At 43.3% G+C, this 16,940-nt stretch overlaps 1 protein-coding gene across 3 annotated transcripts in view; it reads left to right on the top strand.

The window, feature by feature from the left end:
- Positions 1–16,940, top strand: part of KLHL12 (kelch like family member 12) — a 28,370-nt gene that overhangs the window by 2,793 nt on the left and 8,637 nt on the right. For all 3 annotated transcript variants that reach the window (XM_060091523.1, XM_060091521.1, XM_060091522.1), the window contains exons 3-6: positions 5,699–5,852; positions 6,886–7,103; positions 11,333–11,482; positions 13,636–13,750. In XM_060091523.1, coding sequence (XP_059947506.1) covers positions 5,699–5,852; positions 6,886–7,103; positions 11,333–11,482; positions 13,636–13,750 — 637 coding nt within the window. The remainder of the gene's footprint in view (positions 1–5,698; positions 5,853–6,885; positions 7,104–11,332; positions 11,483–13,635; positions 13,751–16,940) is intronic.

The following is a 16,940-nucleotide window of genomic DNA, read 5'->3' as shown; positions in this document are numbered from 1 at the left end:
GTTGGGTCTTCGTTTCTGTGCGAGGGCTTTCTCCAGTTGTGGCAAGCGGGGACCACTCTTCATCGCGGTGCACGGGCCTCTCACTATCGTGGCCTCTCTTGTTGCGGAGCACAGGCTCCAGACGCGCAGGCTCAGTAGTTGTGGCTCACGGGCCCAGTTGCTCTGCGGCTTGCGGGATCCTCCCAGACCAGGGCTCGAACCCGCGTCCCCTGCATTGGCAGGCAGATTCTCAACCACTGCGCCACCAGGGAAGCCCTGCTTACTGTTTTTTAAATTTGTTTTCCTTCTTCTAAAGTTTAATATTTTAAAGTGAATACTGGGGAAGAGGGAGGGGGGAAGGAAAGAGGAGTAAGCCTCAGTCCTCATCCCATTCCTTCTAACAATATGTGGAGAAAATCAGTCTTCATTCTACCAGTGAAGGCTTTAGAGTAATTGCAAATGAGAGGGAGAGGGCTTAGTGCCTGACTCTGTGGGTGTGTGAAGTATCACCTAGAAAAATATGCTGGCTCTGGAGCACAAGCCTTTAACAAGGGAATTAGAAACAGGTTGGCTTGGCAAGAGACGAGGTACTGCTCTCAAAGTATTAGGAAAAAGACTGCCTTAGTAATTGCCTGGCAAGACAGCTAAGATGTGAAGGAGGCTGCTGGGTGAATCGTGAGGGACTCAGCTGAGCGGAGGGGAGCACTGCAGACCTCAGCTCCCAGTATCTCAAGTCTGATTTTTAAATTTTAAATAAATTGTCTTCATTTCTTTTTAAGCTTGAATGGTGAGTACACCACTGTTGATTATATCGTTTATCTCTACTTATATGTATGGCTGACATATTTCATTACAGTAACACTTTTTAAAAAATCCTCTCAACCGCCAGTGTTTTATCAGTGCGGGTGTTGCTGCTGACCTGAGTGGGAGAGATCGTGTCATGAAAATGTCAGTAACTGCCTTTTATGGGCAGATGCTGTGTTAGGTGATTGTCGCATCCCACTCACCCCAGGGGTAGTTGTTACCGTCTCATTTTACAAATGAAGAAATAAGGTCTCAGGTGTTAAATGCCTTATAGCTTGTAAATGGTAGAGGGGATTTAACCCTAAGTTAACTTAGCTTGATTCTAATTTTGATGTTCTAATTGTAAAGCCAGAGTCATGTGTGATGCTGAGCCAGTGCTCAGTCACATGGCTGGTAGGGAGACCACGGAAGCCTGACACGTTGCCCCAGCAGATCCAGGCTTTTTTTTTTTTAATTTTATTTATTTATTTTTGGCTGAGTTGGGTCTTCGTTGCTGCACGCGGGCTTTCTCTAGTTGCAGCGAGCGGGGGGCTACTCTTCGTTGCGGTGTGCAGGCTTCTCATTGCAGTGACTTCTCTTGTCACTGAGCATGGGCTCTAGGTGCGCGAGCTTCAGTAGTTGCAGCACTTGGGCTCAACAGTTGTAGCTTGCGGGCTCTAGAGCGCAGACTCAGTAGTTGTGGCTCGTGGGCTCTAGAGCGCAGGCTCAGTAGTTGTGGTGCACGGGCTTAGTTGCTCCGCGGCACGTGGGATCTTCCCAGACCGGGGCTCGAACCCGTGTCCCCTGCATTAACAGGCGGATTCTTAACCAGTGCGCCACCAGGGAAGCCCCAGGCTAATTTTAAAGTGACCCTGTGCAGGGCGGCATTACAGACCCTGTCCTATACAGTGCCCCAAGGAGCACCAGAAGCAGTGGTATTTATTTAACTGGGCGAGTGTCACAGCTGCTGGCAGGAAGCACTGAGGACTCGGCCTGCTGGCCGCTCACCACACGTTGTGCGTCCCGTCTTCACTCTTTCTCTGCATGTGCAGGAATTAGCGTGGAGTTCTGTAAAAGAACTCGCTTGTATTTTTTTCTCACCAGTGATTATTTTATAGTCTTTCTTTAAAAAATGACATCAGGCCAGAAAGTGTCAAATGGTCTTGTCCTTTTCAACTGAAGTATAATTAACCTACAACACTATGTTTGAGGTGCACAACATAGTAATTCATTATTTCTATACAATATAAAATGATCACCGCAACAAACCTAGTTACCATCTGTCACTGTTCAAATGTATTACAGTATCATTCACTTTATTCCTCATGCTGTACGTGTCATCTCTGTGACTCATTTATTTTGTAATTGGAAGTTTGTACCTCTTAATCTCCCTCATCTATTTAACTCATCCTCCTGTCCCCTTGAGGTTTTTTTTTTTGATTGAAGTATAGTTTATTTACAACATTGTGCTAGTTTCACATGTACGGCAAACTAATTCAATTATACATGTATGTTGTATATTCTTTTTCAGATTCTTTTGCATTACAGGTTATTGCAACATATTGAATATAGTTCCCTGTGCTATACAGTAGGTCCTTGTTGTTCACCTATTTTATATATAGTAGTGTGTATCTGTTAATCCCAAACTGCTAATTTTCCCTCTCCCCCACTTTGGTAACCATATATTTGTTACCTATATCTGTGAGTCTATTTCTGTTTTGTAAATAAGTTCATCACTTTTTAAGACTCCTTACAGAAATAATGTCATATGGTATTTGTCTTTCTCTGTCTGATTTACCTCACTTACTATGATAATCTCTAGGCCCATCCGTGTTGCTGCAAATGGCACAATTGTTATTACTATTTTATGGCTGAGTAATATTCCATTGTGTGTGTCTGTGTATATACATATATACACACACACACACATATATGTATACACACCACATCTTCTTTATCCTTTCATCTGTTGATGGACACTTAGGTTTCTTACATGTCTTGGTTATTATAAATAGTGCTGCTATGAACACTGGGGTGCATGTAGCTTTTCAAATTAAAGTTTTCATCTTTTCTGGATATATGCCCAGGAGTATGATAACTCTATTTATAATGATAACTCTATTTTTAGTTTTTTAAGAACCTCCATACTGTTCTGCATACCCTTGCATTGAAGTTGTTTAAAGGAGTGGTTCCAGAGACCTGGATTTTTTTTCTTTTTTTTAACATCTTTATTGGAGTATAATTGCTTTACAGTGGTGTGTTAGTTTCTGCTTTACAACAAAGTGAATAACAGCTATACATATACATATATCCCCATATCTCCTCCCTCGTGCCTCTCCCTCCCCGCCCCATCCCACCCCTCTAGGTGCTCACAAAGCACCGAGCTGATCTCCCTGTGCTATGCGGCTGCTTCCCACTACCTATCTGTTTTACATTTGGTAGTGTATATATGTCCATGCCACTCTCTCACTTCGTCCCAGCTTACCCTTCCCCCTCCCCGTGTTCTCAGGTCCATTCTCTACGTCTGCATCTTTATTCCTGTCCTGCCCCTAGGTTCTTCAGAACCTTTTTTTTTTTTTTTTTTTAGATTCCATATATATGTGTTAGCATACGGTATTTCTTTTTCTCTTTCTGACTTCACTCTGTATGACAGACTCTAGGTCCATCCACCTCACTACAAATAACTCTTATTTTGTTTCTTTTTATGGCCGAGTAATATTACATTGTATATATGTGCCACATCTTCTTTATCCATTCATCTGTGGATGGACAGTTAGGTTGCTTCCATGTCCTGGCTATTGTAACTAGAGCCGCAATGAACATTGTGGTACATGACTCTTTTTGAATTATGGTTTTCTCAGGGTATATGCCCAGTAGTGGGATTGCTGGGTCGTATGGTAGTTCTATTTGTAGTTTTTTAAGGAACCTCCATACTGTTCTCTATAGTGACTGTATCAATTTACATTCCCACCAACAGTGCAAGAGGGTTCCCTTTTCTCCACACCCTCTCCAGCATTTATAGTTTGTAGATTTTTTGACGATGGCCATTCTGACTGGTGTGAGATGATATCTCATTGTAGTTTTGATTTGAATTTCTCTAATGATTAGTGATGTTGAGCATCCTTTCACGTGTTTGTTGGCAATCTGTATATCTTCTTTGGAGAAATGTCTGTTTAGGTCTTCTGCCCATTTTTGGATTGGGTTGTTCGTTTTTTTTGATATTGAGCTGCATGAGCTGCTTGTAAATTTTGGAGGTTAATCCTTCGTCAGTTGCTTCATTTGCAAATATTTTCTCCCATTCTGAGCATTGTCTTTTCATCTTATTTATGGTTTCCTTTGCTGTGCAAAAAGCTTTTAAGTTTCATTAGGTCCCATTTGTTTATTTTTTTTTAATTTGCATTTCTCTAGGAGGTGGGAGAGACCTGGATTTTAGGTTCAGTTCTCTTAGTAATTCTGTGTGAACCCTGGTGACCATCTAACCTCACTAGGTTGTCTGTAGAACAGAGTGATTGAACTTGATGGCTTGTTCGTTCTCTTCCATCCCTAAATTGCTCCTTAAATGTGGTGCAACTGAAAGAGCACAGGGTGAGGCAGGAGGCCTGGCTTTGATCTGTCGCTTATTACTTGAGGCCTTGGTTAAGTCACGTAACTTCTCTGAACCTTAGATCCTTTATGTCTTAAAGGGCAGTAATATCAGACCTAACTGCCTTACCAGGTTGCTGTGAGAATCAGATGAAATAATAGTAAATGAGAGGCACCCTGAAAAATTGTAAAGCAAATATTAATGTGAAATACTACAGTTGCTCTAAGTTATTACATAGTGATCTCATTTACATATTTAAGCTATTTGGCTAATGGGAATATAGTTTATTGACTAAGAAATTCCTGGCATAAATGTACTCATGTTTCTGTTTGTAAATACTTACGCTGTGTTAAATGTTAGTAAAATGTTTTTCCAAAATAGTGTACTGGTGACTTTTTGTCTTGTTAGGGATTTATTTTGTTCTTGGCTTTGGTAGAGAATACTTTCTGATTATTATTCTGGGCTGATGATAAAGATTTAGTTCATAATGGACGTGCACTGGAATTCTGTAAGTAATTGGAATTTCTAAACTAAGGTTACAATCTAGTAAAATTTTCGTAAGGTAATCAGTTTTCAGATAGTTGACTATCCTGTAAAAGTGAAGATTTCTACCCTTAGCTAAACCATTTTCTATGATTATCTGGCCTCAACTATATTCATAACTCCAAGGATATAGTCTAGATTAAATGTACCCCCAGTAATTTGGTAATCCCAAAAGAGAGTCAACCCAGTATTTGAAGAAGTATCACACAAGCCTGTTGTCTTCAGCGGTACAGCAGAAGCCCTCTCAAGATGACCTGCGTGTCGTCTAGGGACAGATAGGACAGTGCTGGCTTATCCTGGAGGGTCTGGAGCTGGAACTCCCGGGGCATCTACAAGCATGAAATCTCAGCGAAGTTTGTATTTCATCTTAAAAGCTCATGGACACTAGTGGCATGCTCATGGCAACTTTTGGTTCTATTTGGTGTTACGTCTGTATTTGTTTTAATATGAAAGCAGCACTTAAAGTTATTCACAAGTAAAATTAATATTCCAGGGAGGTGTCACCTCTGTATCTTCTTGGGTTACACATAGCTCCCCCCATTTGAAAAGCTACAAATATATGCCGTGTTTGCTTTGTACAAATCAAACAAAATAGTCGATCTTTTTTTTTAGATCTTTCGGCACATAGACAAAAATAGGATTTGAATTCCCAAAGCATGAAATTTCTAACCTGATTCTTAGGCGTTGAGCCAGGGTTCCTCCGATATTCAGTTAATATTGTTAATGTCCCTTGAAGCTCTTGTATATGAGACTCTGCCTTAATCTTGTGGAAGTATAACCACCATGATTTCATACCCTTTGAACTTTCAGCTTTCAGAGAAGGGGAAACCGTATGTAGATATCCAGGGTTTAACTGCCTCGACCATGGAAATCCTGTTGGACTTTGTGTACACAGAGACCGTGCACGTGACGGTGGAGAATGTCCAGGAACTGCTCCCTGCAGCCTGCCTGCTTCAGCTGAAAGGTACAGGTGCTAAAGTTGTTCGTGCCACAGTGACTCTGGAGATGTTTAAAATTCGTGATGTAAACTTAATCGTGAAAATTAAGGAGACAGACTGTGGGCCTCATGTTTACTGCCCATGGCACACAAGCTGAGATTTCAAGTGCGGTATAGAGTAGCCTCCAAATGTGAGTCTTTGGCTCTTTGGAAGAGAGCATTTACTTTTTGTTTTTAAAAAAGTGGAGGAGGGGATAATAGATGCCTTTCCTTCCATGTATGTGCACAACAGTCCTGCAGGGAAACACAGAAAACTGATAAGCGTCGTTTCCTCCGTGGAAGGGAACTAGATGGCCAGGTGGGTCGGGAGGCTGGGGGGACTATTCACATAAACCCTTCTGTGCCTTTAATTTGTTGAATCATGTAAATTATCTATTAAAAATTTAAATTGACGCACAAAAATGAAAGTGTAAAGTTTTCACAGGATTGGAGATGATCCCCCTTCCAATTCCCAACCTGTCTGTCCTCACCTCCAGTTCTGTTTCTGTTATTTTCAGTTTTTGATACATGATTGAAACAGTGTGAAGCTTTTGCCTTAGTGCACAGCTCTAACATTAATTTTATACTCTGAGCTTTTCAGTTAGACAAATATGAGATTGTTATCAGTATCTCCTATTTTTCCTTCACCGGAGTCTTTTAGTACGTCTTCATGTAGAGTAGAAATTAGGTACACTGTGCTAAATTAAGTTGATTTTATAGCTTGATTCCCAAGAGTTTTATAGGCATGTTTGTTTAATTGTGGTGGTGTCCATACAAGCAGTTCGTCTTGCTGTACTTGTTCTAATGCAGCAGCAGATATTTGTAAAGTCCTTGCAGAAGGCCACACAGCACATAAGACAAAAATAGGATTTGAATTCCCAAAGCATAAAATTTCTAACCTGATTCTTAGGTGTTGAGCCAGGGTTCCTCTGATACAACATGGAGATGTTGTGATCCAAGAATATAGGCCCATCTACCTGGCCGAGTGTCCTCAAGGACTCACTGTTTTTGTCTGTCCTAGGCGTGAAGCAAGCCTGCTGCGAGTTCTTGGAAAGCCAGCTGGACCCTTCTAACTGCCTGGGTATCAGGGACTTTGCGGAAACTCACAACTGTGTTGATCTGATGCAAGCAGCTGAGGTTTTTAGCCAGAAGCATTTTCCTGAAGTGGTGCAGCATGAAGAATTCATTCTTCTCAGTCAAGGAGAGGTGGAAAAGCTCATCAAGTGTGATGAGATCCAGGTACAGACTTGGCTTGGCATTAGCTCTCTTCAGGACTGGGCCAGAAGACCAGAAAGCAAGGTGGAGTTGTTATACTTCTGTAGCAGGGTCCATATTAAGCTCTGAGGTTTCATTAAATGTCCCTGAAATTACGTGCCAAACGTATTTGCCTATTTATGGGAGTTCGCTACCTCCCTCAATGAAATTTGTGATCCCAGCGGTTCAGAATCACTATTAAACAGTATGGAATAAGCATTTTAAAACATTTACCAAGAATGTCTTCCCGTATAGCCATCGCCATGCCAGGTGCTGGGGAGCCAAGAGTGCATAAGAGACAGTCTTGTTTCCAGAGAATTCACAGTGTAGTAGTGGCGACAAACAGGAAGACAAAAATGATGACTGAGTGTCAGGAGAATAATGAGCCTGTTCAAGGGGAGGAAATTCCATAGAGGAGAGAAGAAAACCTTCTGGATTTAAACGAGATCGTAAAGGGGGCGGATCAGAAAGGCCGGGGCAGCAGGTTGGAGATGGTGAGCCGGAGGCAGCTCATCAGCGCCCATGGAAGTAGAGGGCCCTGCGGACCGGGCGTTGACGCCGTAGGGTCCCGCCTCCGTGTGCAGGAGCGCCCAGGGCCATGGCCCAGTGGGGAGCGAGCCTTCGTCCTCCGCAAGCGGGAGGTGGGGGGTGTGCGCGTGTGGATCTGTAGTTAGGCTGGGAGCTGCAGTGAGTGCAGCGGGGGCTGTGCGTGTCGCCGCAGCCAGGCATTCCTCTCCAGCGCTCCAGCCCTCTGGTTAGGAGCTTCTGGAAGACACCTAGCAGAGCCAAGTGCTGGGGAGGAGTCTACCTGTTGGGTTTGTTTTCCCCAGTGAGGAGACATTCGATTCTCTAAGGAGGCTAAGAGTTCTTTTATTTTTTTTTCCTCTCTCACTCTCCTGAGATAATAATGAGAAACGACTTTAAACGTTTACTTATTTATTTATTTGGCTGTGCCGGGTCTTAGTTGCGGCATGCAGGCTCTATCTAGTTCCCTGACCAGGGATCGAACCCGGGCCTCTACATTGGGAGCACAGAGTCTTAATCGTTGGACTGCTGGGGAAGTCCGGCATTTGTAAATCGTGTTCAGTTCTCAGAACTGTGTCCATTTTTCAGAGGAGGAAACTGGCGCTGTGATTAGTCATCACCCTCACCCCGCTAGGAGGGGCAGGACTTGCACCGCCCATCTGCATCCACAGTCTGCTCTCTTCACCACGGAGCTGTGAGCTGTGTTTCTATTTGACCAGATCTGGAAGTAGTCACAGCAACCATTTATTTTAGAACAGTGGAGACTGGGGGATAAAACCAGATGGAACAGGGAGGGCAAACAACTGACCTCTGCAGAAGCCAGGATGAACTCTTTTGTACAGTCTTCCTTAAGTGTCCAGCGAGACTGGCCTTTGCTTTTTTTCAGCAAATGACATTTTTTGTCTTTCATATACCAGCCAGAAACAGGAACCAGATGTCTGGCCCCGGGGCTAACGCTTCCTCTGGACCATGTAAAACAATAGTACTTGAAACAATGGAGGCAGCGTGGCACGTTGTTTAAAACAACACGGGCTTCAGGGTCACACTGGGGTTTGGGCTTGGCTGTGTGACGCGTGTCCCCTAACCCCTGACCTTCAGATCCCTCTCCCATAAAATGTAGATACTAGTCGTACTTATTACGTAGGGCTGTTCTGAGCATTAAATAAGAATGTCAGTGCCTGATACATAAACGAAGTCTCTGAGAAAATTTATTATGGAGAATATTTTCTCCATAGTGAAGCATTAGTGTTGGGGGCTCTTCTTCCCAGTTTAGCTATTTCTCTGCAATTCTAGTTTATTCTGTCCTCAGTAAGATAAAGGATCTCTGCTCATGATTGAAAAAACCCATTTTAAATGGATATATCTAATTGAAACCTAGAACGTGTCAGAGTCTAGCACGCAGCTGTTCAGAACTATTAGCCTGTCATCCTTGCCTTTAACCAAAGTTTATTTAAAAAGCCATGACCGCCCTCCTGCACCCTCACCTGCAGGTACTCCGTGAGTAGGCTGGGTTAGTTCGACCTCCCATAAATTTGGTTACACAGATTCTATCATCACTGCCGTAGGCTAAGCATCACCTTTGGCCTGATGGACCAGAGTAGCTTCTAACTGGCCTCCCAGCTCTTAGCCCTTCTGAACCGCCCTCCCGCGGCTCTCGGAGAAATCTTTACCAGACGTCCGTGGGGCCCAACACTGGCCTACTTGAAGCCTGTGAAAGGTTTAGAGTGAAATCCAGTCTCCTGATGCTCTGTTTACTTCTCCAGCTTGATCTTTCTCATCCCCTCCCTCATTCATTCTGCCACACCAGCCTCTGTCGTTTCCCAGGCTGTCCAATAGAAAGTCCTGTGAAGATGGAAAGGACCTGTGTCTGTGCTGTCCAGTTCACTGGCCACTAGCTACAGGTGGCTGTTGAGCACTTGAAATGTGGCCAGTGTGACTGAGAAGCTGAATTTTTTTTGGCCACGTTCATTGCTATTAAGGACAGACTTTGGGGGTTTTGGGGGGTTTTTCAGCCGCACCACACGGCTTTCGGGATCTTAGTTCCCCGACCAGGGATTGAACCTGTGCTCCCTTCAATGGAAGCGTGGAGTCCTAACCACTGGACCGCCAGGGAATTCCCGAAGCTGAATTTTTAATTTAACTTCATTTTAATTAATGTAGGTGTAAATAGCACACGTGGCTCATGGCTACTGTGTTGGAAAGTGTAGTTGTAGGGCTTTTCCAAGTGCTTTCTGTCTGCCCCGAGGCTACTGCTAACTGCTACTCTTCCATCAGGTTTAAACCTGTTGCTCCTGCAGGGAGGCATTCCCTGTCCCGTCAGCCTAATGAAATCTCATGTTATTCTGTCTCATAGCCCCTGTACTTTTCCTACGTGGTACATAACGACAGAGTGGGATTGTTCGTTTTTCTGATTTAACAATTATCTCCCCACTTAAGAGGAAGGTTCATGTCTGATTTCACCGTTGTATAATTACCCTCCACGATTCCTGGCACTAGTAGGTGTTTGGTAAATCCATCAAATGAATGAACATTCTGAAACATTTTCTGTATTTTCAACTCTTGAGAGAAGTCCACAGAGTGATGTCTTTGTCTGGGCACTGTCACACTCTGAAAGTTATCTCAGAACAGACACACTCTAGGGGCTGATGGAGGGACACAGGCCTAGTCCTCAGGTGTCAGTTTCAGGGAGGTACTAGGTGTTACTGTACCGTATGCTTGTCCAGGGACGTAATGTAGGTTTTCTAGGGTGTGTCTTATCCAGTCTGTCATATGTAGCTTAGACCTAAGTTCCCCAAATGATTAATTGTATGTGTCATCTCAAATAGCACGGTGCCTAATACAGAGTAGTTGCTCAAATACTAATTGACAGTGCTTTGAAGACCCTGCACTCTTTACGATGCCTTAAGGGAAGTTCCTGCTCACAGCCTTGGCTGAGGGGTCCGAGAGTGAGCATGGAGGTCCTTAGACAACACCTATGAATATAAGTTATTTTAGGAGCCAGTTTCGGGGGCTTCCCTGGTGGCTCAGTGGTTAAGAATCCGGCTGCCAATGCAGGGGACACGGGTTCGACCCCTGGTCCGGGAAGATCCCACATGCCGCGGAGCAGCTAATCCCGTGCGCCACAACTACTGAGCCTGAGCTCTAGGTCCCGCGAGCCACAACTGCTGAGCCCGTGTGCCGCAACAACTGAAGCCCGTGTGCCTAGAGCCCGTGCTCCGCAACAAGAGAAGCCACTGCGATGAGAAGCCCACGCACCGCAACGAAGCCTAGCTCCCGCTCGCCAGAACTAGAGAAAGCCCGCGTGCAGCAACGAAGACCCAACGCAGCCAAAAATAAAAATAAACAAAATAAATTTAAAAAAAGAGCCAGTTTCGAATAGGGCAGCAGATTCCCCCTTCCCCTGCTGAAGTTTCAGAAATAACCAGAAAAAAATTCAGGAATGGGGAAAATTCTGAATTAAAAGCCGATTTGTGACTGACGGTCTATTAGGGACTCTCTCTCTTAGGTTTTTTTCACCCGATTTGACTATAACTCTCTTCATGATCTCAGCAAGTTGTGTCTGAAACGATTGTTTTCCCAAGAGCCTGCTTATTTCTGGGAGATGGGAAATAACGGTGGCGGGAATGGGGCGGGAAGGGAAGGGAAGCAAGGTTACAGAGCAGCCCCACCATGTGGTCACGCACTCGCAGGTGGATTCTGAAGAGCCCGTCTTCGAGGCTGTCATCAACTGGGTGAAGCACGCCAGGGAGGGGCGGGAAGAGTCTCTGCCGGACCTGCTGCAGTACGTCCGTATGCCCCTGCTGACGCCCAGGTACATCACGGATGTCATAGATGCCGAGGTGAGCCACACAGGACCCAGGGCTGTGGGTATCTCTTGTAGCTTCGTGTCGTGAACCCAGAACTGGTCACCTCAGAGGAGGCACAAGCGTCCTGGGAAGCATGTCCCAGTGGGCCTGGGGCAGGGAGTCTGCAGGCGGTCGCTTGGCCGGTCAGTCTCCTGGCAGAAATGAAAGTCTATGGCTTAATTTAATTTTGTGCTTTGTTGTCTTTTCATTTTACGTGCTCCTCAGTGTTTTGCATAAGCAACATTGGATGATAAGTTTTGTCCCCTTCTCTGTTAAACAGCAATTGTTCCAAATTGCCTTGGAAAAGGTGCTTTGCTTACCTAGTCTCTATTTTTGACTTCTAGTGAGGCCAGCATGAAAGGAGTTTGATGCATTTATTGGGTTGGCCAAAAGGTTCCTTCAGTTTTTAAGTAAAAATAAAAGACACATTTTTCATTTTCACCAAGAACTTTATTGAAAGACGTATTCACCGTTTTTTTCCACTACCTTCTGTCCTTTTTCAGGCAACTTCATAATTCCATCTTCCCAAAACTTTTTATCTTTTGAGCAAAGAACTGTTCCAGGTGCATTTTACAGTATTCCGGGGAATTGGAATTTTTTCCATTAAGAGAATTTTGTAAAGATCAAAATAAGTGGAGATCCGAAGGTACAATGTCTGGCAGGTGAATCAGAACTTCCCAGCCAAGCTGTAACAGTTTCTGCCTGGTCATCAAAGAAAAATGCAGCCTTGCGTTATCCTGATGGAAGATTACACGTTTTCTGTTGACTAATTCTGGGTGCTTTTCGTTGAGTGCTGCTTTCAGTTGGTCTAACTGGGAGCAGTACTTGATGAAATTAATCATTTCATTTTCCGAAAGGAGCTCAAAATAGAGGACTCCCTTCCAATCCCACCATATACACAACATCACCTTCTTTGGATGAAGACCGGCCTTTGGTGTGGTTGATGGTGGTTCATTTCGCTTGCCCCACGATCTCTTCCGTTCCACATTGTTGTACACTATCCACTTTTCTTCGTCAGTCATAATTTAAAAATGGAACATTTTTGTTACCTTTCAGTAGAGAATCGCTTGCGGTAATATGGTCAAGAAGGTTTTTTTCCACTTAATACTGAACCCAGACATCAAAGCAATTAACCAAGCTGGTGCAAATGATTTTCAATGCTTGATTTGGCCCTTTTGAGTCTCCCGCGTGGTATAACGTTGACTTTCGCAATGAATGTCTCGATTTGATCACTATCAACTGGTCTGCCAGACCGTGGAGCATTGTCCAGTGAGAAATCTCCAGCACGAAACTTCGCAAAGCACTTTTGACACATTTGATTAGTCACAGCACCTTCTCCATACACTACACAAATCGTTTTCTGCGTTTCAGTTGCATTTTTAACCTTTCTTGAAATAATAAAGCATGATATGCCAAGAATGTTGCTTTTTTCTTCCATCTTCAGTATTAAAATGGCTACAGAAAAATTCAACGATTTTGATAAGTATTTTTTATGCACGCTGATATGACAGCTGTCACAATACAATCTAAAAAAATTGTTTCGAAGGAAGTTAAAGTCAGCTAAGTGCTACTAGAGCCAGCTTAGGAAAAAACCGAACGAACTTTTTGGTCAACCCAATAATATCAACTTGGATCATATCGTGTTTGTTTATAAGTGTTTCTCCAGCCTGAGATCTCGGTGGTGCGTTTTCTGACCTTCACCATGTGCATTACCTGGAGGCTACCCTGGGGGCCGCTGATTTGTAATGTGTAGGTGAGGCCCTGTCGGCCGTGTGTGCTCCTGCTTCTGGCCCAACCCTGGTCTCTTTGGAAGTTAATTACAGACACAGCTTTGCAGTCGTTCGCATTAGGAAAGATGCCCGTGATTAGTGTCACATCTCAAATTCTTTGCCTCCTGTTTGTAATTTCTTCCTTATAGTCCCCTCACATAACCCCTCACATACCTTTGAATCATGTAACGTCTATTCAAAAAATCTTTTTTTAATCATTCCGGAAACCCGTAGCATAATTATTACCAGCAGCCCTCCTGGAACCACAGGGCTTTGGAAACTGGTTTTCTGTGTTAAGAATTTAATTCTTTATATGTGCCATTTATGCTTTTATTAGAGGTGGTCCTGCAGCTCACTCTCCTACCTGCTGTATTTCAGCCTTTCATCCGCTGTAGTTTACAGTGCAGGGACCTCGTTGATGAAGCAAAGAAGTTTCATCTGAGGCCTGAGCTGCGCAGTCAGATGCAGGGACCCAGGACAAGGGCGCGTCTAGGTAAGGTGGCATCTTGTATTAATTGTGTCAACTTGTACAAGTCCCTTTATCACCCTGAGCTTTCTTTCCTATAAACCAAGGATATCTTCCCTTCTATTTCACATAACTCTTTGGAGGATTACATGAGATAAAGTGTGTGAAACCACTTCATAAATTGTCAAGTATCATGCACCATAAGTTATCACTGTATTTCAGTATATTTGGAGCCTGTGAATTAGAAATATCTCAAATGTCATGTAGTGAGTAAGTGATCTGCTTCCCCCACCTCTGCCCTTCTCCACGTGAAGAGAAAAGAGGAAGGGGAAGCAGCAGCGTGGTGACCTGCAGAGGAGTCCTGGGTGGTCAGAGGCAATGGCATGCGGTGGTCAAGGGCCTGGACTCAAGCCAGACTGTGGGTTGGGTGCAGGTCCCCATTTACCACTTGCCAGGTGTTCGGCAGGAAACTCAGCCTCTCTGTGTCAGTTGCCTCATCTGTAAAATGGGGGCCATCATAGCTCCTCCCTTGAAGGTTGTCGTGAAGAGCAAGTGAAAGGCTGAGAACGGCTCTCGGCACACGTGAGTGCTGTGCACGGAGGCTGTCATGTCGGCAGACAGACCTGGGTTCAGATCCCAGCCCAGCCAGTGACTGGCTGGTTGTGAGCCTGGGCAGGGTGTCCACTTGTCTGAGCCGACGCTTCCGCCTCTGAAATGAGGACACTAATGTCTTATCACACTGGTTGTTGTGGAGGCCCAATGACATCACGCATGCAAGATGCCTGACATTGCAGCTGGCACGTAATCTGTGCTCAAATGTTACGTCACTTCCATTTCACTGTCCCAGGATCCTAGATACTGTATGTAGTAATAGCATTTCATAGGTTATAAATTACTCTGTGTATATGGGGTGGTATCTCGTTTTTATCACTTCCTATTTTTGCTCTTATCTGACTGTGGACTCGTGTGCTAAGGTGTTAATTGATAATTAAGCCTTTCATTGATAGATTTAAGTAGAATGATGATTTATCTCATTTTTTAATGGCATAAGTAGTACATATCTGTAGAAGTTTTAGAAATACAGAGGAGCAAAAAATAAATAAATGAGTCATCCATAATTCCACCACCCAGAGATACTACTTTTTGTTATTGTTATTTTTAAAGGGATGCTGTTCTGTTAATTCCTGGGAGATGACAAAAAGTGATCTGTATTGCTTGTTATACACAGAGATATGTAATCAACACAAGATAAATGGAGAAAATACAAAAGGAAATTTTTTTAAAAAGATTGAAGGACTAAGTGAAAAATCATGAAAATATTAGAAGAAATTATACGAAAATTATTTGTATAACTTCTGGGTGGGAGCCTTTTTTTCTATTTTTAATTGTGGTAAAATATACATAACATAAAATTTACCATCTTCTCCATTTTAAGTGTACAGATCAGCAGTGTTAAATACATTCACACGGTTGTACAAGCCATGTCCAGAACTCTTCTCATCTTACAAAACTGGGATTCTGTATCCATGAGAGAGCAACCTCCCTTCTCTCTACTCCCCTTTTTTAACTAAAACAGAAAAACCTAGAACTATTCAAGGTTACTTGACTGCATCAGTTTTTTGGGGTTTTTTGTTTTTTTAAAATTGATGGCAAAAGACGTAAAGTCAAAAGACGGGGACTGGGAGAAAATATACTCAATATGTATGACAAAAGGTTAACATTTCTACGTAAAAAGAACCCATATGTATCAACAAGAAAGAGAGCAGTGACCCCACAGAAGCCGGCATGGGAGGCGCACAGGTAGCACACAGAGGAGGACGTGTGAGGGAACACCGTGCGCTTAAAAGATTCTCCACTAGGAGGTCTGGAACCACAGATTAGAACAAGGTAGTCACTAGAGTTTAAAACGGGCACACCCTGTGTGTCCCACCTCCGGGAATCTGTACTGTAGAAACAGTGTGTCAGTACAGAAATAAGCACATATGAGGAAAGATATATGCATAAGAACGTTTACTATAAATTGCTAATATCCAGAAAAAAATGAATACAACCTGAATGCCAAGTAAAGGGGGATTAATGGTTGACTGAATTATAGCACAGCTGTACCATGGAATGTCACGAAACTGTTAAAAGCATTGAGTCAGATACACGTAAGATTAATTGTGTACACTGAGTGGGGGAAAAGAAAGAGGCAAAAGCTCCTATATATGTGCGTTTGCCTGAGCATAAACAAACGACATGTATACAGGATAAACAGTAAACCTTTAATAAAGTGAGATTGCGGGGGAATATTAACTACTAGTGTTTTGTTTATATACCTCCGTGTTATTACCATAAGCTTACAGAGAAGATAACAAATATATATTCTGGAAGTACCAGGTAAGCCAGTGATGTAGAGGAAAGAATCTGGCACTAGGAGATAAGACATCTCTCTTACTTGGATTTTTCACTCCCGGTTCTGTTACTCTGCTAACGTGCTGTTTGAACTTCGACAAGTCCTTCAGCTTCTCTGGATTACCATTTCTTCTTCGGCATATGAAAGGAGTTAAATTCAGCCACTAGAGTTCTTTCCAATACAGAAGATGTGTTTCTTTCTTGTAGACCCAGAAGTGTCCCAACCAGTACATAATTGCTTGTTAAATCGAACTAAGTCCAATGAAAATTTGTGTGAACCACCAAACCCAGAAGGTTCTTTAGAGTGCATTTCCTGCTTTTCTTTGAACAGGCAGCAGAAAGCTCCTGCTTCCTCAGAGAACTTGCTTATTGTCCTGACCTTGAGGGTTTAGAATATGATTCTACACGCCCTCATAGTTTTGAGGTCATTTTTTCAAAAGTTCTAGGAAGGAAATAATGAAACTGTTCCCTACCAGATTCTTAATTTAGCATCTCCACGTTAGTACCTTAGAAGTAAATTGTTCCAGCCATCCTGTCCTCTCTGCCCGTCTCTATTCATAGAGGTTGCTAAGTCAGTTACCAGGATGATGGCTCTTTGCATACAGCATAAGGAAATTAAATATACAGCTGAGGAAAAACAGCATGCCAACTAATGTGTGGGGATTTTGTTTTAATTGTTAATCTTACCCATTACTCTCTCATAAAAGATGTAATAGAAATTGTAGTTCCTACCTTGTCACTGGCTTCTTTTCTGAGCACATGGAAATGTCTGTCCCTGAACCTGTTCTTAGCAGTCCTGCAGCCTGTCTGCACTTTCCTCCAA

Source organism: Mesoplodon densirostris, chromosome 2 (assembly GCF_025265405.1).
Source record: "Mesoplodon densirostris isolate mMesDen1 chromosome 2, mMesDen1 primary haplotype, whole genome shotgun sequence".
In the NCBI taxonomy this organism is placed as follows: Eukaryota; Metazoa; Chordata; class Mammalia; order Artiodactyla; family Ziphiidae; genus Mesoplodon; species Mesoplodon densirostris.
This window is presented reverse-complemented; position numbering and strand designations above follow the sequence as displayed.